Source organism: Nicotiana tabacum, chromosome 20 (genome assembly GCF_000715075.1).
Source record: "Nicotiana tabacum cultivar K326 chromosome 20, ASM71507v2, whole genome shotgun sequence".
Classification (NCBI taxonomy): Eukaryota; Viridiplantae; Streptophyta; class Magnoliopsida; order Solanales; family Solanaceae; genus Nicotiana; species Nicotiana tabacum.
Window position 1 is genome coordinate 29,047,681 of NC_134099.1, and position 27,967 is coordinate 29,075,647.

Consider the following 27,967-nt stretch of genomic DNA (forward strand, 5'->3'; position numbering starts at 1 on the left):
CTTCCGAAACTGAACAAGTATCTTCTGATTCTAAAGTTTCTCCTGAGACAATTTCTAAAGTTGCTGCAAATTTGGAAAATAGATTTGTAGGATCTATAGCAGGTGTTGAGACTACAGAATCTGGAGAAGTTGGTGGTAAAAATGAAAAAAAAAAGAGTGCAAGGGTGCTAGGAGTACTGTGAGGGGAAAAGAGACAAGAGTGGCTGATTCTTCACCCACTCCTGTGAGTTTAACCAAAAATGCAGGTGCAATGGTTGTTTAGGGAAATGAACCTGGTTCATATATAGATGAAACCCTCACAGACCTGCTGAAGAAAGTGACTAAAAGCTACAATCCAGCTTCTTGATAGAGTTATCGATGACACCAAAACTCATATTATTCCCTATGACTTCATTCTCACAACTGTGCTTGCACATTTCAATGTACCTATGAAAAAGTGGGAGGTCAGTACAAACATAGATCATTTTTGGGTTAATACTCTGCTTGCTTACGATCATGAAGTTAATGTCACTCCTAAAAAATCTAGTTCATCCAAAAAGATACCAGTGAATAGCAAGTCCAGAGCCTTGGTGCAAGAAAATGGGGCTAAGGATGCTGAGATTGAAAGGCCGAAGAAGAGGTTGGTTGAGGTGGAGACTAAGAGAGATGCTCTCAGAACTGAGTTGGCAAGAGAAAAAGAGAAGAATGATGGCATTCTTCAAGGTATGCTGAAACTCCTCCAAGTCAAAAACCAAGCACCTAGTTCTTCCCAACCTTAAGCCTCCTAGCCTAATGTAGATAAACCAGTAACCCAAATCGGGACTTTTTGTTTCTTTTGCTCATGTTTTCAGTATTTTTATTTCTTCTTATGCTTTGTGGTAGAATCTTATCAATCATCAATGAAATTCACTGTTTTTGCTCTAACTGTTTGTTTATATTTCTTTGATGGTTAAAATTATTAGCTTGATCTATGATGATTAATCCATGATTGCATTTGAAGTAGCTTCAGTGGCCATGAGTAAGCTTTAAAATCTGGTTATCTCACATTTTTTATGCAACTTTTCGATGATGCCAAAAGGGGAAAAAAGTTGTGCTTTAAACAAGTGATGTTTACACTTTGAACAGTGATGTTTATAACCTAATGCACCTGGTCCTTGATGATAAGTGATAAAAAGGAAAAAATGTTTCTAACATTGTGTTGATGTTGAGCTGAGTTGAAACAGAGCCTAAGCTTATGAAAAGCACTGAGTTTGTCATCATCAAAAGGGGGAATTTATTGGCCCAAGTAAAGGTTAGTTTTGAAGACTGACAAAGGAACTCATGATGAACCAGGTCCATCCCTCAGGTGCACAAAAATGGGTAGATTCGAGCATGTGGGTTGCACGTGAAGGAGATAAGCTTAACTTGGTGTATTTAATATCTCCTGATCGAAAAGGTTGCATAATTGATAAGGAGAATGACTCCTTAGTCAAAGAGAACACTATCCAAGATAGGGAAGGAGTTAGAAGTTGAAATCAACTAGAACTCTTCCACCAAGGAAGAGTTGCATCAGAACTCTAGTTATTTCTTCATATACTAACTCTATAAATTGCAGGATGTTCTCACATTACAAGTGTTGCACAAAAACGCAGAAGTTAAACGTGAATTGAGAGCAAAATAACAAGGTTTTTTACAAGCAGTTCGTGTGTGATTCAAGTGTGCAAACCTGAAGCTACATGAATCAGATTGAAGAACCAGCTCCATAAAGAGTCTTATGTGTCTTTCTTTATTTCTAGTTTAATTGTAGTAGGTGTTTTCATATTGTACCTTTCAGCTTTATCTAGAAGCAATTGTAATAGGTATTTGAGCATTCAAGTTAGAGTTAACTTGAAGTTGTCGCAATAGTTAGAGGCTGGTTGCTACAACGGGATTAGAGGTAATCCTTAGGTTTACAAAGAGTTTTTGTAAATGCTGTTTTGGCTTAGTGATTTAGTGAAGTATTGAGGAAAATCCTACTGAGTAGTAGGTCGTGTTTTTTTCACCTTTTGAGCCAGGTGTTTTCCACGTAAAAATCTCGGTGTTCTTTATTTTATGTACTTTTTATTCTGCAAACAGTAGTAGTTACAACACCTCGAAGAACCAGGTTCTTCTAGATCAAAAAATTGGGTACCACACAAATCACCCCCCTCTTGTATGGTATTGATGTTTAGAACATCACATGCAATGCCCTAAGAATGATGTAGAATGAAAGGAAATGGAATCAATTCCTTACTCTTCAATTGTTGGTAGTCTGATGTATGCTCAGACTTGCACAAGATCGGATACTAGTTTTGCGATCGGAATGCTAGGAAGATATCAGAGTAACCCAATAATTGATCACTGGAAAGCTGCAAATAAAGTTTTGAGGTACCTGAAAGGAACGAAGGATTACATGTTCATGTATAGGAGGTCCAAGCATTTGGAAGTTGTTGGATACTTGAATTTAGATTTCGCTGGATGTATTGACACTAGAAAATCCACGTTTGGTTATTTGTTCCAATTAGCTGAAGGAGCAATATCGTGGAAGAGTGTCAAACAGTCTGTTATTGCTACATCCACGATGGAAGCAGAATTTGCGGCATGCTTTGAAGCCACAATTCATGCATTATGGCTGCAAAACTTTATTTTAGGACTTGGGGTTGTCGACACCATTACCAAGCCGCTGAAAATTTACTGTGATAATTCTGCAGCAGTATTCTTCTCCAAGAACGATAAGTACTCCAAAGGTGCCAAACATATGGAATTAAAGTACTTTACCGTCAAGGAGGAAGTTCAGAAACAAAGAATGTCACTTGAGCATATTAGAACTGATCTCATGATTGCAAATCCGTTAACGAAAGGTTTACAGCCGAAGATATTTAAAGAACATGTACATAGAATGGGTCTTGGCTGTATTTATGACTGATGTATTTACGATGTTTTGACACTTTGAGCTCATTTATATGTTTCTGATATACATTAGTGATTTCCTGTTTCTCATAATGGTGTACACATTATTCTTTTGAGATATTACAGAATAAGTCTCAATGAGACATTATTGTGGACCATAATATTTTATAGCTTATGGACATGGTACGATGAATTGCTAATGTTATAGTATGTGGAAGAGAGTATGTAGACATATTATATATAACCGCCATAACTCATATTTAGTAGTTTATCGTATTATGGTATTTATGATGGACATTATAGAAGAGATTTATTTATGTGCAACTAATGTTCCTATATTAAATATTAATATTATGTGATTATTGGGCCAAGTGGGAGAATGTAATTTATTTTTCCTCCGTGTATGTGGCCCAATAGGTTAAGGCCCATAATTAATATTTAATTAATTATCAAATCTCATCCGTCCGATTGGTTACTTGATGGACGTACCATATTAAGTGAGAACCTCTATAAATTGGTCCTCTCCCCACCCATTAGGGTTACCGTATTCTATTTTCTCTCTTCCATCACTAAAGTCGGCGGTAACGTAAAGCTAAGGCAAGGGGCGAGAAATCAGTTTCAATTAACGCTTCCGCTTCACGATAATGGATTCCGCTTCAGGTATTTTTTCTATGACGATTATATGTAAGATTATCATGTTCAAGATCCTGGTATGAATAAAGTTTATGCTTACATCCCCTACTATATAAAGGGGGTCTGATCATTTGTAAAAGACATCATTTTTACGCAACATAAAGCTATATACTGTCATCTTTCTAGCTTTTATTATCTTGTTACCCTATTACTCTATTCATACTTCAGTTGGAACATATTTGGTTCAAGAGTGGTCGAGCTCGAGGGCCAAGACAATTCGATTCGTTTGGTTTGTATTTATTCTTTTATCGATCTCAATATTAATCCATTCTCTTAATTTGTATTAAGTTATATCACGTACCCTTAAAACCACGTATAAATTCAATTGTTATCCGATTTTAGGGTAAACAAATTTATGCAACAAGATCGAGCTGCGGTATTTCTGCCTAATCGACAGACCATGTTAAAGATAACAGCTTAAGCCTATTTTTCGCAAATACTAGACAGGACTAACATTTTCTGTGACCATGTTGAAATAGGACACCCATAAAAAGAGTGTTAGTGTTAAAAAGAAAAGGTTTAACTTTTATATACCGATAATGTAAAAATATTTTACACCATTAGATCACTCAAAAATTATGTGTAGCTGTCCGTAGTAGATGAAATCAATAACAACAAAACCCAATGTAAACCCGATGATGGGAAGATAGTGTATATGAAGACCTTACCCCTGGCTTGAGACGATAGAGAAGTTATTTCCGATAAAGGAAAGATGAAAAAAGAAGCAGTAGCATTGGACAGTAATAACAATAAGATAGCAAGAAAATTGAAGCAAAAGCAACAACAAATAGTAATACAATGATCTAAAAGTAAGAAAGTACCAGACTAACCCTAATACTACTGGTATAGACAAGGAAAACTCATGACTATCCACTAACTTTTTATCCTAATTCGGGATCTCCTACCATACCCCTTATCAAGAGTCATATCCTCGGTAAATTGAATCGTATAGTAGAAATTTATATTGAATTATTGATAGTGTGAAAAACATTTATACTATTGTTGTATATAATTTAAATTTAAAGCAACACCAATGAACATAACCGCATATGTAAAATGCATTCTTCAGATCACAAATCAGAATGGTTTTCGCTGGCTGCTATAAACTTGCATTTAATTCGAGCCGTATAATAACCCATGTTGCCCAGCAAAATATTAAAGTTGTTAGTGGACCCTTACCATATACCAATTAATTATTACTAGTTGACTTTGAATATTAATAGTGCCCTTCTGGACTTTTTAAAGCTACTTAAAAGTGTTTAACTAACGACAACAGTCGGTGAATTAAAGAAGGAAAGGTTATATACATAAGTTATGTCATCAAAGGATAAGCACAGTTAATTTATTGTTGGCAACGTTTCATGACTCTTGTGAAAAATCACCTAAAAGCAAGCTTTAGACATGTGGTTAAGCTATCGTTGTTAATTGTGTGAGCATGTGAACAAAGATCCATATATGGTTGGTTTTCATAATAATGATTTATGGTGCAAATTAAGACGAAAAAAGAAGAAGAAAATGAAGTTGATACAGACTGCAATAGGGAACCAAGAGAAATGGGGCAATTGTAGCAGCAAATTTATGTTGGCAGTATTCAATAGATTCAAAAAGGGCAGATTTGGAGTAACAATAAAGTTATCTTCGTGTGTTTAGTAGGTTATAGGTTCGAGCTGTCGAATTAGTGACACTGACGCTTGTGTTATGATATGTTATCTATATTATATTTTCTGGGTATGATTCTTTTCCGAACCTCACTTAGATGTGAGATGTTATGTAAATCGGATTGCCCAGTACAACGGGATATCTTTGAAATCGGTATATAAAAAAGAAAGATCTTTTTTTTTAGTTGAACCATATGATATCCAAAATCTACTGATCCGACTACTCCAAGAATTTCTTGAGTGTTATCTTAATTCTCACCCACTTAGTTTTCTACTGGAAAGTGAAATATACTCGATGATCGTAAATCAACAAACATAGCAATATAAGTTCTCTAACTCCTTGTTTCTTCCAAATCAAATAATATTATATTCAACTAAGAATACCACATGAAATTGGCAATAATTAAATTAAAGCTACCAACTAGAGAATCGAATGTAACTAATTACTAACATAAGCTCTACTTTTTACAACCTAAAAGTTCAATATTAATCAATTTGCACCATACTATTATTTTCTCTTCCTCCCGGCCGGTCCTATGCAAACTTCTACTTTAAAGAAGTTAATAAAAGTAAATTAGGGTTTCTATTTGAGGAAACCGAAACAATCTAAAGAAAGAAAGGGACCAAAATGCTTTTTCTTTAAATAAATATTAATTATAAATAAATAGGAGTAATAATTGTTGGCGGAAGTCAAATGATTATGGACCAATACAAGAACTTCCTCTCCGCCTATCCATATATTTAGCAACTGACTAATTTCACCCAATCCGTGCATGCATTCCCCTTACTCTCCCCTATCTATATTCTTCTCTTTCTACTTTTTTACGCCAATATTTTACTTTCACACTAATTTATTTCATTCATTTAAGAACTCTTTGCCCATCAAACTACTAATATTTCCTTTGTTACTTATCCATTTCCCATTTTTTTGATCATCTCAATCAAGAAAACATAAGAAAACTTATCAATGGAATTCAAGAATCTATCTTTTTATTTCCTTTTTGCTCTCTTCCTTCTTTTCTCAACTTTCCCTCTCTCATTTTCATCTTCATCTTCATCTTCATCCCCTAAACAAAATGGTGGCCACCGACAGAGTCCATCACTGCCTAATAGTATTATTCAATCATCATTTTCCACGTCCTTTGACTTCAAATTCTCAGGTCAAGCAGGACCATTGGATCAAAAAAACTCAGATCATAGAAATGGTAAATGGATTCTTTTACAAAAATCCATTGGTGTCTCTGCCATGCACATGCAACTTCTCCATAATAACAAGGTTGTCATCTTCGACCGTACAGATTTCGGTGCTTCTAACCTTTCCCTTCCCCAAGGCCAATGCAGGTACGTTGAATTGTGTGATTATTTCATCTCATATCTGGGCGTTTGGATATACATAGAGTAATTCACAAATAATCATATATTTTTTCGCAAATCAATATTTGTTTAAATGTTGGTCAGTATATCAATTTCAACTTGAAATGGAGAACTTTAAGTTGAAAAAACTAATTCGAAAGTTATTTCAAGTGAAATAATAGTATTTTTTTTATCGCAAAACTTCACTCCTAAGTAAAATTTAAGTTCAAACACATTTCAGTACATTAACTATTAACGTTAAATACTCATTTTTTTTTTAATTTCAACAAAATATTGAGGAAATAATACTAAGTTGTTAGAGAAATATATTTTTAATTATATTTTCAACAGGTATAATGACGAAGCCATCAGAGTAGATTGCACAGCTCATTCTATCTTGTACGATGTTGCCACCAACACTTATCGTCCTCTCATGGTTACCACCGACGTTTGGTGTTCCTCTGGTGCCGTTAACCCTAACGGCACCCTTATCCAAACCGGCGGATACCATGCGGGTGAACGTAAAATACGGTTGTTTTCACCATGTAATAACGATGAACATTGTGATTGGACGGAACTTCCACAGAATCTCACCGTTAAAAGATGGTACTCTTCAGATCATATACTTCCAGATGGACGTGTAATAATTGTTGGAGGTAGAAGAGCTTTTAGCTATGAGTTTTTCCCACAAAACTCACAAAATAATGGGATTTTTTATCTTCCTTTTTTGAAGGAAACAACTGACCCTAAAGAGGAGAACAATCTTTATCCATTTTTGTACCTTTTACCTGATGGAAATATTTACATTTTCGCTAATCAACGGTCCATAGTCTTAGATTACGTGAATAATAAAATTATTAGAGAGTTTCCACCAATTCCCGGCGAAAAAAGGACTTATCCGGCGACTGGTTCATCGGTAATGCTACCGATGAAATTAGTCGCCAGTGCTTCGTCGCCGGTGGTGGAGGTGATGGTATGTGGCGGTGCTAACGGTGGCGCGTTTTCACAAGCTGAGAAGGGTGTTTTTTTGCCTGCTTCACGTACATGTGGACGTATGAGGATTACGGATCCGGATCCTGTATGGGTCATGGAGGATATGCCAATGGGTCGGGTCATGCCCGATATGTTGTTGTTGCCTACAGGAGATGTAATTATACTAAATGGAGCTTCAAAAGGGACAGCCGGGTGGGAAAGTGCAATTGACCCGGTGTTGAACCCCGTTCTTTACAAGCCAAATGAACTCGACCTCAGTAAGAGATTTACTGTACTCAAACCAAGTAACATTCCAAGAATGTACCACTCAGCAGCTACATTATTGCCAGATGGCAGAATAGTAGTGGGTGGAAGTAATCCACACATAAGGTACAACTTTACAGGCGTACAGTACCCCACAGAGTTAAGCTTAGAAGCATTTAGGCCACCATATTTGGCCCCAGAACACTCACATCTCCGACCATCAATCTTGACCGTTGAAGGACCCGTATCATACGGTCAGAAATTCTCCATCACATTTACACTTGGTTTTTACCAGCCTGCAAAGGAGCTCATGGTAAGCATGATTCCACCCTCATTTACCACACACTCATTCGCGATGAATCAACGGTTATTAATATTGGACGTTGTGGGAGTTCAACGGCTGTCGTTGTTTGCACAAAAGATTACGGTGTGTGCACCTCCATCGCGTAATATTGCACCTCCAGGCTATTATATGGTGTTTGTCGTACACAGAGGTGTTCCTGGACACTCCTCTTGGATCAGGATGCAGTAATTTTGATAGCCTATTTTTGTTTGTTGGAATTGGCAAGAGGGAGTTTAATAGGTCATTTACTTGTTCAGTGTAGGTAGTTGGAATGGAAGTTTTGGTGCAGTTGAGAAAATGTCACCATTTTTTCCCCCTATTTTTTCCAATTAGGGAAAAAAAAGGATTGGTGTAGCTTGTAGTCGGTTAAATTTTTATTTAGTGGATATTATTTTTGGCATACTTGCCTAGTTTTTACCCTAGTGGCCCAGGTGAGCAGTGAGCTAATATTTGTATTTGTAATACAAAGAATAAGGCAGGGCAGGGACTTGACCACAGTATATGAGAAGGGAAGCTCCTTTTTACCATATTGTTCTATTAAAATGTAAAGTTTTTAATATATGGTATTCTTTTGTTTATGTGCACAATTTTTATCAAAATTGGTAATGTTAAGAGAAAATGTGGAAGCATGAAAAGAACAGGATCAGCTGCAAACAAGTATGTGACACACATTTACCGCATTATGTATGAGCACAGTACTGAACTATATTTAAAGTGCACATTTATTGTCACATTTCTTTTAGGTTTTCTATTTGGTTTATTTCTTTGCTTCATTTATCTTATTATCTTATTGTTGCTCTAGCATATTGTATTGCTTTTTTTTTTTTTCATATTTTTTTATTGTTATATTTCTTTTAAATAATATTGTGATTATGTTTCTCCTGAACCAAGGGACTACAGGAAACAAGCTTTTTACCTTTACAAGGTGAGGGTAAAATTTTCATATATACTGTCGTCCCCCTGACTCCACTTGTGGAATTTCACTAGATTTTTGTTGTTGTTATTAGGTTTTCTATTCGGTATCTAATATATGCTTATGGACCCCGACTAATGGGGACCCGCGCCGCATAAAAGCCCACTAAAAAGAAAATTCTCATACCATGATTTTTCTTATTCTCATAACTCAGAATCAACAACTGTGCTTGCCTAAGTTGAGAATCTCTTGGAAATATTCTCTTTACCTGCACATGGTAAGAGAGTCTGCATACATACTATCCTCCCCAGACCCTATTTGACTCAAGAGATATCGGAACCTTTTTGAATAAATTAATCAAAGAAAATGAAGGGGTAAATCTTAGTCAAACATAATAACTTCCAGATCAATGAGCTAATAGAATAGATAATATATAAGATAAAATAGATATAGTCGATCTTATTGAACTTCATTGTGACTCCCATTAATCGATGGGAGAGGTAGTATTACATGTTTTTCGGTAGATTACTTCATTCTTATGAAGATTACAAGAGGAGAACTTAGGGGAGAGAATGGGAAGGAGCTCACCTACTATCGAGGGTTTTCCCTTACTATATATAGTTAAGGAACCTTTGCCATTTACTTGGTCCGATGCTCTCTCGCTCCAAGTGTGCCTTGGTCGTCCTTTAGACATTGCTCCTTCTAACTCGACGGGTGTCGAGAATGCCGAATGTAGAGTGGGCCATGTTATCTTTTACCGCCTTATCACTTGGGCGGGACGTTGGTCAGCTCGACTGTGACGGTCAGATTTTGACCAATACAGTTAGTCCCTCTGTCTGTCGGGGTTGTCTCCTGTCGGGCCTGGTAGACGGATCATGATTGCTACGAATTCGAGCGAAAGCTGACTTCTCGTTCCTTGGTTACGTTACTTGGGTTTCAAGTGAGATGGCTGCATTCTTTCGATATCCTTGGACCATTGCGGCTGTTTCGGAACCGAAACGTCGTTTGGCATCGAAGCATTATTTCATGGTTACCGCCATTATGACACACGTTCCCGGGGAACAGAAATGTTTCATGCCCTATCAGATTCGATTAGCGACCCTTGGGTTTCGCTTGGGCGATTTATGTCTCTTATAAATAGAAGGAACTCATCATTCGATTGGCACACTTCCTTGCCTTTTACTCGAAAGAATTCTGCAGATATACTTTCTTCCCGAAACTCCGAGTTTTCGTTTGCCCTCAGTTAACTGAAATTTTTCATCCTTTCTTTCCGTTGTCCTTTTGCTACATCATCTGGACAAAATGGCTGGTGATTCCTCTTGCACCGATCTCCCTATCACAATTACGGCACCGGCAAATGTTGCTCAGGCCATTGGAGGGGCAGATGCGGTGGAAGACGAGGAGGTCCCGTCGGTAGTTGAGATTTTGCCTCGCTCTGGGCGAGAATTGACCGACTTCAGCAGCACTGGGGCGGAGCCGGAGCCTGTCCCTTCTGTTATGAGAGAAGAAGATATTGCAGAGTTGAAAGCCAGGTGGGGGATCCCCGGTTACGTCGACATGCGACCGGCGATAGAAAATGACATAGTTCATTTCGACCGTCTTGGGTACTGCATATTTTACGCCTACCCCTTTCTTATTGGATACACACTTCCTCTCCCTCTCTTGGTGGTAGACTTCTGCCATTTTTATGAGGTATGCCCCGCCCAACTTTCACCGTACCTGTACAAGTTGTTCCTTATGTTGCTCAAATTTGCGGAACTCGCTGGTCGTGAGATCACTTTGGATCACATGCTCAATATCTTCGCCCCCTCAGCTTATCCGCGGCACGATGCTTCACATGCGTCCTCGGGTGTCGAAGAGTCTGGTGGTGAAAATGGACGACCGGGCTAACCGTCGTTTCTATGAGAATTATTTCTATGTCCGGACTGAGCACATTGTGGCGGATCCGACGGGGTTCCATGAGAAATGGAACTTTGCACGTAAGTTCTTATGCTTTTTGTCGGAGATATATCTGATAATTTTCCGTTACAGTACTAAACCCTATTATGTCTCTGCAGCCGAGAAATTTTCTTCTCCATCTGTCGAAGGTATCCGTGAGTGGGTGAGCACCATCCTTCCCCATACGGCGGGGGTTCACACCTGGTCGGCCTTTTATGAAAAATTTGGACGCAGGCCCCTTACAGGTGAGAAGTCGTTTCTGTTTGTTACTTTTCCTCTCTTTTTACTTAGTTTTTTATATGCTATTTGTCAATGCCATAGAGTGCGGAGAGAGAGGGATCCTCCATTGGCTTTTCGTCAGCCGACATTGTCTGCTTACCTTGTTGCAGCACCTGCCGTTCGGCCTTCGTCTAGGGCCACTTCGGTCGAGTCGGCGGCTGCGGTTGTTCCTGCGGAGGCCACTTCTCAGACTGAAGTTTCAGCTCGTGTTGCTCATTAGACGGGTGAATCTTCCTGCGTTGAGGAAGAAGAAGTGTCGTCTAAGAGGCAGCGAGTGGAATTCGAGGTAACCCCTCCGACTGTAATTCACCTGGACGACTCTCCTTTGACAGAATCTAGGGCAGGGGTTGATACCGCTCCGCTCGTAGAGATGGAGACAGTCATCACATCTTCCCCATCGATAGAGATTCCTACTGCTGTTGTTGATCAGCAACCTGTCGTGACGGGGGCCAGATGTTTGAGGCTGCCATTGTAGTTTTAAATATACCCTTGTCATCCGTACCTAGTCATGCTTCGTCCTCAACTGCTGAAAGAGGAAATGGTGTTGTGGTCGACGATTATGAATCTGAGTCGGACCTCGATCTTGATGATGTTAGGTTATTTGAGGTGGGTATTACCCACTCGATGGTTCATGCAGGAGGGCTGGATCGTATTCTTGAAATTTCTTCAGATGTTAATCTCTTGGGGGACACGGAGGATCTGGTGCCACAGTTCGACATTCTATGTTCTGCTGCCAAGAACAAGGCTCTCCGGAACGTTCCTGATGTCGATTTGATGAATGAGGTGGCTGCTATGGGTTCTAGGGTACGTTGCCCTTTTCTTTTATACTTCTCCCATTTTTCTTGTTGGTATGGTTTTAGCCCGCCTTCTCGTTTTTCAGATGTACACGGTGGAAGTGGAGAGTATGCGCAAGGACGACATTCGGGCCAAGCTTTTCTTGAAGATGTTGGAAAAGTATCGACGCTATCGCAACAAGTGCCGTGAGATGCACGGGCGACTGAGGGAGAATCCTAGTGCTCGATCACTCGGTGAGGAATTGGAGAAAAAAGATCAGCAGTTGATGGAGGCCATTCGTAGGAACAGTGTGCTCGAAGAGTAGCTTCGCGCGAAGGATGAATAGCTTGAGGTGGGAAAGGGGGTAGCGGCAGAGTGTGACTATCTGCAGGGGAGGCTGAGGTCAATGCAGGCCGAAATAGACCAGAACCTTATAAAGGTCGAGGCCATGAGTGCAGAGTGGATGGGAAAGATGGCCGAGTTGGAGAGAAAGGTCGCTGGGCTGGAGAGTATCGAGAGTGCCTGGTCTGCGACTTTAGCAAGGGCGGCAGCACTGGAGAACACTATCCGCGTCCTCCAATCCGAGCAGGAGTCGGAGAGAGCGACGACAACGCTGATGGAGGCGAGGCTTGTAGAGCGCATTGGTGAGATCGATCGGGAAGCTTCAACCTTTGGAGATCGGGTCGCCGCTCTTGAGGCTGAAAAGGAGCGACAGTTGGCTCAGATTGAGTCTTCCTCCACCGATGCTCCCCGCCGCCTACATGAGCTTTGGGTTTATGTTGAAGCTCAGCGGGATATATACAAGAGTCTATGGGAGGCGAGCAATATTACTGAGGCCGCATATGAAGAAGCACGAGCAAAGGCGCAAGAGGCCCGTGTCAAATGTGGTTATGACTCTGTGACTCCAGAGGCTGAAGAGGGCGCGGATGATGAGGGAGAGCTTCCTAGAGATGATGGTGGCGGTGATGACGCCGAGTGAAAGAATGCTGTCTTAGTCTGTTTTCTGTATATTTTTTTTATCGTCGATTGTCATTGTTCCTTTCTCTTTTTTTTAATTGTTAGCTTGGTCCGTAAGTAATCTACGACTGTTACCGTGGTGACCTTGTATAAAGAAGAATTTTTTCGTTGTTATCTACCTTGCGTTTTATCTTTGTTTTTACTTTTTTGTGACTTTGGCGCGAGATGGATTCCCGTATGGCGAGTCCTGGTCTTTTCTTCCCTTTTTGTTTATTGACGACCCTTGGCCTTAGATATATTTTGAACTTTTCCCTTTGGCGATGGCTTGTGGCCTTGAGGGTGTGATTTCGAACTTTTGTCGAAAAATCGATCCGTCACTGTTTGATTAAGATCGAACTCTTCTTTTTGGCGAATGCCCTTGGACTTAAAGAATGTTATTTTGAACTTATCGAAATAGTAACCTATCATCGTTCGATCGAGGTCGAACTCTTCTTTTTGGCAGAGGCCCTTGGCCTTAAAGGGCGTTATTTCGAACTTATCGAAATATTAACCTATCGTTGTTCAATCGAGGTCGAACTCTTCTTTTTGGCGGAGGCCCTTGTCCTTAAAGGGCGTCATTTCAAACTTAGCGAAATAATAACCTGTCAACGTTCGATCGAGGTTGAAGTCTTCTTTTTGGCGAAGGCTCTTTGCCTTAAAGGGTGTTATTTCGAACTTATCGAAATAGCAACCCATCGTCGTTCGATCGAGGTCGAACTCTTCTTTTTGGCAAAGGCCCTTGGCCTTAAAGGGTGTTATTTCGAACTTAGCGAAATAGTAACCCGTCGTCATTCGATTAAGGTCGAACTCTTCTTTTTGGCGAAGACCCTTGGCCTTAAAGGGTGTTATTTTGAACTTATCGAAATAGTAACCCATCGCCGTTCGATTGAGGTCGAACTCTTCTTTTGGCGAAGGCCCTTGGCCTTAAAGGGCGTTACTTCAAACTTATTGAAATAGTAACCCGTCGTCGTTCGATCGAGGTCGAACTCTTCTTTTTGGCGGAGGCCCTTGGCCTTAAAGGGCATTATTTTGAACATAGCAAAATAATAACCTGTCGACGTCGATCGAGGTCAAACTCTTCTTTTTGGCGAAGGCCCTTGGCCTTAAAGGGTGTTATTTCGAACTTATCGAAATAGCAACCCGTCGTCGTTCGATCGAGGTCGAACTCTTCTTTTTGGCGAAGGCCCTTGGCCTTAAAGGGTGCTATTTCAAACTTATCGAAATAGCAACCCATCGTCGTGCGATCGAGGTCAAACTCTTCTTTTTGGCGAAGGACCTTGGCCTTAAAGGGTGTTATTTCGAACATATCAAAATAGTAACCCGTCATTGTTCGATCGATGTCGAACTCTTCTTTGTGGCGAAGGCCCTTGGCATTAAAGGGTGTTATTTTGAATTTATCGAAATAGTAACCCATCATCATTCGATCGAGGTCGAACTCTTCTTTTTAGCAAAGGCCCCTTGGCCTTAAAGGGTGTTATTTCGAACTTATCAAAATAGTAGCCCGTCGTCGTTCGATCGAGGTCGAACTCTTCTTTCTGCGCACACATTGTAGTTTCCTTGTCTGACTCCTGCCTTCCGGCTTGGAGGTGTCACCGGCGGGCGGTATTTCGGTTGTTTTGTATTAGTTTCTCATTCTTTAATTGAGATGTTTCTTTTCTTGCTCGCCCGCGCGACATTTGTGTTCCTGCTTGAGCATTGAGCAGAAGGTGATTTAAAATGATACTTTCCTTACCCCCATCCGATGGTCCGGCGAAGGAGAGTAGGTTTGTAATGTTGCTCGCTTTGCTTGGCATTTCGATGGTTGATGGGGCGAGAATTTCTAAATTCGGTGATTCTACTCGGCTCTCCTTCCCCTTCTGTGCTACACCTTTGTCCCGCGTGGGTTGGGTTTTGCCTTAGCGCTCTTTTTGGTGGGTAATCATGTTTCTTGTCTTTGATCTGGGAGAGACTAGGAAATTTCACTAAAAAATCCACACAGACGACGCTAAATTGTTTGACTCAAAAGATATCAGAACCTTTTTGAATAAATCAATCAAAGAAAATGAAGGGGTAAATCTTAGTCAAACATAATAACTTCCAGATCAATGAGCTAACAGAATAGATAATATATAAGATGAAATAGATATAGTCGATCTTATTGAAATTTTTCATTGTGACTCCCATTGATCGATGGGAGAGGTAGTATGACATGTTTTTCGGTAGATTACTTCCTTCTTATGAAGATTACAAGAGGAGAACTTAGGGGAGAGAATGGGAAGGAACTCCCCTTCTATCGTGGGTTTTCCCTTACTATATATAGTCAAGGCACCTTTACCATTTACTTGGTCCGATGCTCTCTCGCTCCAAGTGTGCCTTGGTCGTCCTTTAGACATTGCTCCTTCTGACTCGACGAGTGTTGAGAATGCCGGATGTAGAGTGGGCCATGTTGTCTTTTACCGCCCTGTCACTTGGGCAGGACGTTGGTCAGCTTGGCCGTGATGGTCAAATTTTGACCAATACAGACCCCAAATGTTGAAATATACTAGATATGTTATTATTGTTCATAACTCGAAACCGAGAGCATTGTTTAAACATGAAGAAACACTATTCATCCAACCACATTCTTTGTAGTGTCATATAATAGTAGATGCAATAATATTCCGCTTCCATTGAATTAAAATTTATTCTGTATTACTAGAAAAAGAGTATAAGATGACAAGAACAGAAGGGTTGAGAGTGAAACATAACAGGCTGGTGAAAAGAGAGGGTGAAATAAATGAGAAGTTGTAAAGCAGGTGGGGAAGGGACCCTTGTATTAGAAACACAAAGGGGGGAGTCCCCCATCTTTGTTTGTTTGTTTGTATTGGATAGTACAATGTCAGAAGCAAGTGCCATAAATACACCGTTGTGATTGTGGGCACAAGTAATGAAAAAAGAATGAAAAGCCTATACCCCCGACGAGAAGAAAAAGAATGAAGCAAAAAATTATGTGAACGCAACAAAAAATCAATGGAGATGCGGGGTATCGATCCCCGTACCTCTCGCATGCTAAGCGAGCGCTCTACCATCTGAGCTACATCCCCTTCAGCGTGAGATACGTTTTACTGCTTCCTTTGTTCTGTTATCTTTTTCTAGGTTAGATTTAGACTTAAGAATTGTAAAATTCCGAAAAAAGTGACAAAGGTAATTGAAAATTATAGTTGTGTTTGAACATGAATATATTTGGGGTTATTTTTGCGAGTGGTCTGAGTGAAAATTTTGAAAACAACTTTTTGGAGTTTTTCAAATTTTCGAAAAATTTCAAAATTTATCTTTAAGTGAAAATTGAAAATTTTATGACTAAACATTGATTCGAAAAAAAGTGAAATTTTTTCGAAAAAAATAAATAAAAGGAATCTCATAACCAAACGGGCTCTTATTCTCAAACTCAATAAATTTGGAACCATTGCATACTGTCAGAAAGTTGAAAATGAATATATTTACATAAATGATTGAAAAATCAATTGTATATTCATTACGCGAATCAAAATACATATAATCCATACTTAAATGTTGAAAACGACGAGGCAAAATGAGTTGCCTATATATGTATATTCTAGGAAAAAAAGCACATTTTGAGATTCTTTTATTTTGTAGTTTGTAAAATTCATTGTGAGATGTTTGGTTAATCTTTTCTTGAAGTTGAAAGAAGGTTCATATTCTTTAGTCCCAAAGTATTAGTCTTTTTTTCTTCCACTATAAGTCAAAGAAAGAAATTCGAAAATGCATTCTTGTCTTCATTTTGCACTTGAGACGAAAATTGAAACTGATAATTTGTTTGGATAATATTTATTTTTTCAGAAAAATAAATTAATACTTTTCATGATAAAGAGAAAGCATTGTGTTCAACTTGTAGGCAATGTATTTTTGAGCAGAATGAAGAAGCTCTCATGTTTTTTTTTTTTTTAAAAAAAGGAAGCTCTCGTTCTGCAGAACAATTACGTTGGTTGTTTATGTGAGCCAAAATGGTCTTACAAAGACAAATGTGGGAACAAAAAACTTCTAACATTTTGTAAACTTGAAATAAAATAAATTAGTCGAGATAATATGTCAAAGGTTGATCAAGCTTACGTTTCTTTATTTATAAAAGTGACCAAACTAATATTTGTTGTACGTAGCATTTATTATAGAGAACTATTATGGCCATCGTTATCATGTCCCTTTTGTTTTGTCCTGCTTCACATAGTTGAGTGAACTTTTTATTAAAAAGATAATATAGTGAATTTTATGATGCTTAAATAAAATAAAGTTAATTTTCTTTCAAAAAAAATGTTATAAATTTAATGTGATAAAATAAACTTTAAATAACCATAAAAAATTAACCCTAACCGTGTTGAACTTATGATTGATTACTCAAGAAATAAATTTGATCCTAAAAGTCCATTAACTTTGATCAACAACTATACTAAATGTTTATAAGATAAAAGAAAGGAGAAATCTAAAAATATATGAAACAAAACTCTTATTTACAATAACTCACAATATTATTTCACTTTCAAAATGTAGTAACAAAAATTTCTTCTTAATTTATATAACTTACAACAAAACCTACAAATTTAAGGATTTTAAAGATCTTCTCTCTTAGATTTTTCAAGCACAACTTCTATGGCTTCCTCTGTTGGGATATATACTATTAACTAGGGGTTTGGTTTAGATATATTATTTATTATGAAACAATTGTTTATTCAGCTTTAATAAAGTTTTAAATAGATCATATATTCGTCTGTGTCCTTTGCTTATATAGTAGATGATTTAGTATGTAGAGTTTAGTTTATACACGGAAGATTAAATCATCGGTTCTTATAAGTATAAACTTTGAGTTCACAATCTAATGATGGAATTGGACAAACCATGAGGAATTATTGTAGCATAAGATTAAATATAATTTATCTTGATTATGGGAATGGTTTAATTCCAACTTCTTATGCTAGTACATTTTGTATGTATTGAACGGACCAAGTAGAGATAAGTATTTTATACTGACTTAATAAAATAAACTCTCTAGCCATTAAATGTACTTATACTCTTAATCTTGATATAATTATTATTAGCTGTGTATATTATTATTATTATTGTTTGATTTATTAGTGTCATGACCCGAAATTCCCACTTTCGAGACCGTGATGGCGCCTAACATTTCACTTGCTAGGCAAGCCAACATTAGAGAAGCGAGATTCTTTCGTGGGTCAATATGCCTGGTAAATTGGATAACAATAATGTACATTGGCGAAATAATAGTTAGTTAATGGAATCCATGTCTCGGTTTAGAGATTGATGATACACCTTTATGAAAGCTTATAAGTGTTCATGTGTAAACCCGGCCGGTGGATTTTGTATCCGACACATGAAATAAGTTAAGCGAAAGTCTAAAGGAAATGATCAATAAATTAAATTGTCAGTAATTTAATTTAATTGATTAGTATCTGAATCTTAACATGGGAAGTTAAATAAGATTTAATGGATGAATTTCGAAATTGAATAAGGAGTGCAATTACGAATTTTTAGTGAAATAATTCGCAATTAATTTAGTGGATATTAATTTCGAAAATTACAAATTAATTCCATAATTGGAAGCCTTGTTAATTAAATTCTGTGGTCCCTACTCTGCCTAAATAATAGGAAATAAAGGAATCCTTTTTCTGGTGGAAAAGAAAACCTAACAGGTTTTGGAAAAGGGTTTTAACCCGTAAAACTTGTGCTATAAATACATAAGGTTTTCCACCTAGTACAGGAGAGTAAAGGGGGCCGAAATTTTTAGCCTTTTTCCTTAGAAAATTTCGCCCGGAAGTTGCTATTTCCGGGTATTATTTGGGTAACACAGTAGAACACCGTGGAACGTTCGAAGACCGTGATCGTGCGAGTGGTAGATGTCATGACCCAAAATCTACTAAGGATCGTGATGGCGCCGGACACCGCTGTCAGGCAAGCCAACCAAAATACTTAATTAAATTCTCGTTTTAATAACTTTTGAAAACTATGATTTTCCTTCAACTTTACCAGTAAAAGATAATTGTTTCAAATCAAATATGAATGTTAAGAAGTTAATACAAGATACCCCATAATCATCCCAGAACCCGGTGTCACAAGGGCATGAGCATTTATTACGGAATGAAATAAAATACAGTAACTGTCCGGAATACAAAGTTGACAGAAATGAAAACACAGTAAAATACTCTGAAGGGAACTCTACTGGCTGCGGGTAATCTCGATAAATGCAGCTCGCCTAAGTCTCCGTATCAACCCTGCCGCTATGCCACTAAGCCACTAACGACATATGAACCTGTGCAACAAAATGCACAGCAAGTGTAGTATGAGTACGAAAATAACGTGTACCCAATGGGTATCCCGTCTAATCTCGAAGAAGTAGAGACGAGAGGCCGACTTCGACACTTACTAGTGGTCCAATGATAATATAGTACAAGTGTGAGAAATTCATGGATTTCATAAAGCAAAATTAAACTCATAAAGCCGGAAAGCAGGTAAACAACTTTTCAAATAATAAAGGATTTCTAAAGATTTACTTTTCATTATCTTTATCAATTTATCTCTGGCCAGGAAAAGCAATTATCAACATTTATAAATCTCAGGCAAACAATACAAGCATGCGCATATCATGCCGAGGTCGTACGGCCCGATCCAACATCAATGTAAAATGTGTACTACCGAGGGTCGAACGGCGCGAACCATAGATGTATCTATTACCCCACTCGTAAATCATACATGCGACGCGGTCAACATAAATAAACATACACCCTGCTCGCGAATCATACATGCGACGCAGGTACACATAGAAATACATGCTCAAACAGAAAATTAAGAATTTATTGTGGAACGTTTATCCAAATAAAAGCCAATTCTCTTTTAGTGATTTAAGAAAATGGAGCTTAATCCTTTTAGAAATTCATTTACCAATTCAATAAGATTTAAGCAATTCAGATGCTAACAAGATTACAGATATTCCAAGTATAGCATGCTTTTGGGTCCTAGACTACCCGGACTTACACATAATAGTAGCTATGCACGAACCCTCGTCACCTCGTGCGTACGTAGCCACCACAAATAGGAGCACATAACCAATTATATCACATATGGGGACAATTTCTTCTTACAAGGTTAGAAAGGAGACTCACCTCGCTCCGATGATCCATAACCGGCATTCCATGCCCTTCCAAAGACTCGATTCGATGCCAAATGCTCCAAAACTAGCAAATAAATATGCAAATCCATTAATATATATTCAATTACTCATTACAATCTAATTTATAACAATTCCTAACCCCGATCGAAAAGTTAACAAAATTGCCCTCGAGCCCACATGCCCAGATTCCGAAATTTCTCGAAGATAAAGTTTACCCATGAACTCACGAACACAAATATATGATTTTATCCTAATTTCATACCCAAAATCGTGGTCAAAATCCAAGAATATCAATTTTCTAGGTTTTCCCTCTACCCGAAGTTTCTACCAATTTACATGCTCAAATCCCTAACAAAACCATGTATTTAACCCATAAGGGGTGAAATTAACTTACCTCATGTTTGATGATGAAATCCCTCTCTTGAAGCTCTCCAAAAATTGCCCAAACAAGAGTAAAATGGCCAAGACCCCCGATTTTTAAAGAACCTTACTACTTACAGCAATTCCTCCCTTGCGGTCACACAAACGCTTCTGTGGTTCCACAGGTGCGACCCCTCTACCGCTCCTGCGGTTTCTCTCTGGGCTCCCCTTTCCGCTTCTGCACCTCGACTCCCGCAGGTGCGGTCCCGCTTCTACGGCAAGATAACCACATTTGTGGTCCTTACACTTCCAGCCCAAAATCGCATCTGCGACTCTCCTGGCCGCCCCTGCGGCCGAAGCCTCGCAGGTGCGGTTACACTAGAAGACAACTGCTGCACTTCCTCTTCCAATTTCCAAAATTGATCTGTTAACCATCCGGAATCCACCCGAGGCCCCCGGAACCCCAACCAATCATACCAACCAGTCCCAAAACACATTACGGACTTGCTCGAGGACTCAAATAATATCAAACAACGCTAAAAATCATGAATCGACCCCCAATCCAAGCTTAACGAACTTTAGAATTTCAAACTTTTACATTCGATGACGAAACCTATGAAATCATGTCCGATTGACCTCAAATTTTGCACACAAAACATATTTGACATTACGGACCTACTCCAACTTCCGAAATTGGATTCCGACCCCGATATCAAAAAGTCCACTTCCGGTCAAACTTCTCAAAAACCTTCAAATTTCTATCTTTAGCCAAATGACTCCAAAATGACCTACGGGCCTCCGAATGTACTTTCGATTGCTCTCCCAATACCAGAATCACTATACGGAGCTATTCCCAGACTCGGAATCTCAAACGGACATTGATAACACTGAAATGCACTTCAATCCAAACTTATGAGATTCTTCCGAAAATGCTAATTTCCACAATAGGCGCCGAAACATTCCCGGATCTTCCACAACCCAGTCTGGACATACGCCTAAGTTTGAAATTATCATACAAACCTGCTGGAATCTTCGAATTAGGATTCCGAGGTCGTTCACTAAAACATCCAACCTTAGACAATTCTTTCAACTTAAAGCTTTCAAATGAGAATTCTCTTTCCAAATCAACTCCAAACTTCCCGGAATTCAATTCCGACAGTGCACACAAGTCATAATACCTGAAGTGAAGCTTTTCATGGCCTCAAACTGCGGAACGACGCGCTTGAGCTTAAAACGACCGATCAGGTTGTTACATTCTCTCCCACTTAAACATATGTTCATCCTTGAACGTGCTAAGAATTGTGCTGGGGTTGCCTGAAATCACTGTTTAACACCTCGAGCACCTACCCGTGCTACCACAACTCAGCTGGGCACCCTAGATCGATTAATCTGAAGATACCCTTTTTCACTTAGACAAATAAGCCTTAGCACCCAATTCTAACATCCGGAATTCTCTGCCAGGCCTGTTCCAACATACGCTCACCGAATCAATAACTACACGCAATACGAAAACATGACTACATACCTTAGTTGAATTCACACCTTGCACCCCTTTACTCACAGAACCACAATAACACTCTCTAATAAATTTAGTCGAAATTCCATGACTCTGATGCTCCCATTGCACCTCATGACATATATAGGTCTTGCCCTAACTCTTACAATACCGCCACGACGGAAGAGATGTGTAGAAATTCATAACCAACTATTGAATCAATAAATCATTGGGTCTATACTCCTGACAAGAACCATCACCTCATTCTAAACCAAATAATGGTCTTAGCTCCTTAATATACTTCATATAATCAGATTGCACTGATTCTAAATCCAATGATCTTGTCTTATCCAGTACAAACTGCTCAGGCAATAAGCCATCCCGAACATGATCAAAAGTCTCATATAATGCCATAATGTACCAATAGGCTACCAATTCGAACATGATACAAAGGAAAATGAACTCTGAAAAGGAAATCCAATTGCCCTGCTCGCGAATCATACATGCGACGCGGTCAACATAATTAAACACCCCGCTTGCGAATCATACCTGCGACACAGGTACACAACTAATATAAGTTTTCCTCAGGAAAAAAATAGGAAACAAAACATATAAAAACAGATATGGGGAACTGTACTCAACATCACACTATTGCGGTGCACAACCCGATTCAAACAACATACCCATAGCGGCGTGCCACCCGATCCACACATAAAATTCACATAAGGAGATACACACTGATTCCTTCCTGAACCACCACACCCCGCAATATCTAATAGTCGTTTCTCCAATATTATTTCACAATATTTTACCCCAAAGGCGAATTGCAGAAGACTATAACATCGGCAAACTCAACACATTCAATCGAGGATGACGACACAACAGCGCAGATGAAAATTCCACCACACTCAAAAATACCAAGTCTCATTACTTCCTCTACCCAAACCTGGACCTTCGTAGGCCAATTGCTTTTCCTGCACTGAAAATAAAAATAAGGTACTGAATCTCGGAACCATGCACTATGTAAACCTCATTTCAAGTCATTCACTGCCCCGCCACATGGGCATGCATCCTACCATCGCGTCACTACTGTGCGATAATCATTCATGAACATCAAAGCAACCTGTGCATGGACTCAAAGCTCTCAGAAGTGCAGCTACTGAGCTGAAATGACAAGATATCCTTCCACAAGGCGACGACAATAGCCCCCTCAACTATACCGGGAGAAATATCCCGAACCACATCTGTAGTTCCAATACAATTTTTTTTTCTATTCTTGATTTATAACAAGCACCTCGCATCGCATAAGATTGGGTAGGAAGGAAACATGGGCATAAGCCTCAAGAAATCAAATGGCACGATGAGGAATCAAGAAGGGAAGTGCTCCTAACAGTCCTGTAGCCTCTCGAAGATAAGTATAGACGTCTCCGTACCGATTTGCAAGACTCTACTAGACTCGCTCATGACTTGTGAGACCTAAGGGAACCTAGTGTTCTGATACCATGTTGTCAATACCCAAAATTCCACGAAGGTTCGTGATGGCGTCGGACACCGCTGTCAGGCAAGCCAACCAAAATACTTAATTAAATTCTCGTTTTAATAATTTTTGAAAACTATGATTTTCCTTCAATTTTACAAGTAAAAGATAATCGTTTCAAATCAAATATGAATGTTAAGAAGTTAATACAAGATACCCCATAATCATCCAAAAATCCGGTGTCACAAGGGCATGAGCATTTACTAGGGAATGAAATAAAATACAGTAACTGTCCGGAATACAAAGTGGACAGAAATGAAAACACAGTAAAATACTCTGAAGGGGACTCTGCTGGCTGCGGGTCGTCTCGATAAATGCAGCTCTCCTTAGTCTCCGTATCAACCCTGCCGCTATGCCACTAAGCCACTAGCCACATATGAACTTGTGCAACAAAATGCATGGCAAGTGTAGTATGAGTACGAAAAAAACGCGTACCCAATGACTATCCCGTTTAATCTCGAAGAAGTAGAGACGAGAGGTCGACTTCGACACTTACTAGTGGTCTAATGATAATATAGTACAAGTGTGAGAAATTCATGGATTTCATAAAGCAAAATTAAACTCACAAAGCTGGAAAGCAGGTAAACAACTTTTCAAATAATAAAGGATTTATAAAGAATTACTTTTCATTATCATTATCAATTTATCTCTGGCCAGGAAAGGAAATTATCAACATTTATAAATCTCAGGCAAACAATACAAGCATGCGCATATCATGTCGAGGTTGTACGACCCGATCCAACATAAATGTAAAATGTGCATTGCCGAGGGTCGAACGGCACAAACCATAGATGCATCTATTACCCCGCTCGTGAATCATACATGCGATGCGGTCAACATAATAAACAAACACCCTGCTTGCGAATCATACTTGCGACGCAGGTATACATAGAAATACATGATCAAACAGCAAATAAGAATTTATTGGGGAACATTTATCCGAATAAAAGCCAATTAACTTTTAGCGATTTAAGAAAATGAAGTTTAATCCTTTTAGAAATTCATTTACCAATTCGATAAGATTTAAGCAATTCAACTGCACAATAAGATTACAGATATTCCAAGTATAGCATGTTTTTGGCTCCTAGACTACCCGGACTTACACATAATAGTAGCTACGCACGGACTCTCGTCACCTCGTACATATGTAGCCCCCACAAATAGGTGAAAATAACCAATTATATCACCTATGGGGACAATTCCCTCTTACAAGGTTAGAAAGGAGACTCACCTTGCTCCGAAGATCCACAATTGGCATTCCACGCCCTTCCAAAGACTCGATTCGATGTTAAATGCTCCAAAACTAGCCAATAAATATGCAAATCCATTAATATATATTCAATTACTCATTACAATCTAATTTATAACAATTCTTAACCCCGATAAAAAAGTTGACAAAATTGCCCTCGGGCCCACATGCCCAGATTCCTAAATTTCTCGAAGATAAAGTTTACCCATGAACTCACGAACACAAATATATGATTTTCTCCTAATTTCATACTCAAAATCGTGGTCAAAATCCAAGAATATCAATTTTCTAGGTTTTCCCTCTACCCGAAGTTTCTACCAATTTTCATGCTTAAATCCCTAACAAAACCATGTATTTAACCCACAAGGGGTGAAATTAACTTACCTCATGTTTGATGATGAAATCCCTCTCTTGAAGCTTTCCAAAAATCGCCCAAACAAGAGTAAAATGGAAGAAAATGGCCAAGACCCCCGATATTTTAAAGAACCTTACTACTTCCAGCAATTCCGTACCTGCGGTCACACGACCGCTTCTGTGGTTCCACAGGTGCGGCCCCTCTACCACTTCTGCGGTTTCTCTCTAGGCTCCCCTTTCTGCTTCTGCGCCTCGACTCCCGCAGGTGCGGTCCCGCTTCTACGACGAGATGACCACATCTGCGATCCTTACACTTCCAGCCCAAAAATGCATCTGCGACTCTCCTGGCCGCCCCTGCGGCCTAAACCTCGCAGGTGCGGTTTCACCAGAAGACAGCTGCTACACTTCCTCTTCCAATTTCCAAAATTGATCTGTTAACCATCTGGAATCCACCCGAGGCCCCCGGAACCCCAACCAATCATACTAACCAGTCCCAAAACACATTACGGACTTGCTCGAGGACTCAAATCATATCAAACAATGCTAAAAATCATGAATCGACCCCCAATCCAAGCTTAAGGAACTTTAGAATTTCAAACTTTTACATTCGATGATGCAACCTATCAAATCACGTCCGATTGACCTCAAATTTTGCACACAAAACATATTTGACATTACGGACCTACTCCAACTTCTAAAATTGGATTCCGACCCCGATATCAAAAAGTCCACTTCCGGTCATACTTCTCAAAAACCTTCAAATTTCTATCTTTAGCCAAATGTCTCCAAAATGACCTACGGGTCTTCGAAAGTACTTCCGATCGTGCTCCCAATACTAGAATTACCATACGGAGCTATTCCCAGACTTAGAATCTCAAACGGACATTGATAACCCTGAAATTCACTTCAATCCAAACTTATTAGATTCTTCCAAAAATGCTAACTTCCACAATAGGCGCCGAAACGTTCTCGGGTCTTCCAAAACCTAGTCCGGACATACGCCCAAGTCCAAGATCATCATACGAACCTGGTGGAACCTTTAAATCAGGATTCTGAGGTCGTTTACTCAAAAATCCAACCTTAGTCAATACTTTCAACTTAAACCTTCCAAAACGAGAATTCTCTTTCCAAATCAACTCTGAACTTCCGGGAATTCAATTCCGATCGTGCGCACAAGTCATAATACTTGAAGTGAAGTTGCTCATGGCCTCAAACTGCGGAACGCCACGCTAGAGCTCAAAACGACCGGTCAGGTTGTTACATTCTCTCCCACTTAAACATACGTTCGTCCTCGAACTTGCTAAGAACTACGTTGGGGTTCCCCGAAATCACTGTTTAACACCTCGAGCACCTACCAGTGCTACCACAACTTAGCTGGGCACCCTAGCTCGATCAATCTGAAGATACCCTTTGTCACTTAGGCAAATAAGCCTTAGAGCCCAATTCCAACATCCAGAATTCTCTACCAGGCCTGTTCCAACATACGCTCACCGAATCAATAACTACACGCAGCACAAAAACATGACTGCATACCTTAGCTGAATTCACACCTTGCACCCCTTACTCACAGGACCATAATAAAACTCTCTGATCAATTTAGTCGAAATTCCATGACTCTGATGCTCCCATTGCACCTCATGACATACATAGGTCTTGCCCTAACTCTTACAATACCGCCACGACGGAAGAGATGTATGGAAATTCATAACCAACTGTTGAATCAATTAATCATTGGGTCTATACTCCTGACAAGAACCATCACCTCATTCTGAACTAAATAATGGTCTTAGCTCCTTAATATACTTCATATAATCAGATTGCACGGATCCTAAATCCAATGATCTTGTCTTATCCAATACAAACTGTTCAGGCAATAAGCCATCCCGGACATGATCAAAAGTCTCATATGATGCCATAATGTGCCAATAGGCTACCAATTTGAGCGTGATACAAAGGAAAACGAACTCTGAAAAGGAAATCCAATTGCCCCGATTGCGAATCATACATGCGACGCGGTCAACATAATTAAACAAACACCCCGCTCACGAATCATATCTGCAACACAAGTACACAACTAATATGAGTTTTCCTCAGGAAAGAAATAGGAAACAAAACACATAAAATAGATATGGGGAACCGTACTCAACATCACATTGTTGCGGCGCGCAACCCGATCCAAACAACATACCTATGGCGGCGTGCCTGTCACACCTCCTTTTTTCCTACACACCCACTAAAAGGATGTAAATAAATGGAGTTTTTCCAATTAAAGGACAATCAAAATGAGATTTATTTATTTAAAGATTCAGAGTCGCCACTTGGAATATTTATGGTGTCCCAAGTCACCGGTTGAATCCCGAATCGAGAAAAAGATTGACTCTGTTTAACAGTCCGCGAACCAAAAATCCGGGTAAGGGATTCTGTTAACCCGAGAGAAGGTGTTAGGCATTCCCGAGTTCCGTGGTTCTAGAACAGTCGCTTAACTGTTATGATTGGCCTATTTACTTGATTTTAATACATGTTTAACCTATGGTGCAATTTTAACTTTTTAACCGCTTTTATTCATTTTCAAGAAGATTGCAACGTTATTAAAACACATCTTGAACCACGTCACATAAATGCGCCCGCGGTCTTCGACATATTTTATCATTGTTGAGATTTGGATTCGGGTCACATAAATGCACACCCGAATTTAAGAAAATTAATTTAAATTACGCGCCTAACGCAACTACGCATTTTCAAGTTTG

At 39.1% G+C, this 27,967-nt stretch overlaps 2 protein-coding genes and 1 non-coding gene across 3 annotated transcripts; 2 read left to right on the forward strand and 1 right to left on the reverse strand.

The window, feature by feature from the left end:
* The first annotated feature begins 2,212 nt into the window (after window positions 1-2,212).
* LOC142174317 (secreted RxLR effector protein 161-like) lies at window positions 2,213-2,902 on the forward strand. Its single transcript, XM_075240098.1, has one exon. The coding sequence runs from the start codon at window positions 2,213-2,215 to the stop codon at window positions 2,900-2,902; it is 690 nt and encodes a 229-aa protein (XP_075096199.1).
* Window positions 2,903-6,001: 3,099 nt separating this feature from the next.
* Window positions 6,002-8,745, forward strand: LOC107803742 (aldehyde oxidase GLOX). Its single transcript, XM_016627506.2, has 2 exons — window positions 6,002-6,578; window positions 6,942-8,745. Exons 1-2 carry the CDS (start codon window positions 6,205-6,207, stop codon window positions 8,356-8,358), a joined length of 1,791 nt encoding a protein of 596 aa, XP_016482992.1. The 5' UTR covers window positions 6,002-6,204; the 3' UTR covers window positions 8,359-8,745.
* Window positions 8,746-16,058: 7,313 nt separating this feature from the next.
* TRNAA-AGC (transfer RNA alanine (anticodon AGC)) lies at window positions 16,059-16,131 on the reverse strand. The gene has a single exon. It is a non-coding gene; the product is annotated as a tRNA-Ala (tRNA).
* Window positions 16,132-27,967: the final 11,836 nt, after the last annotated feature.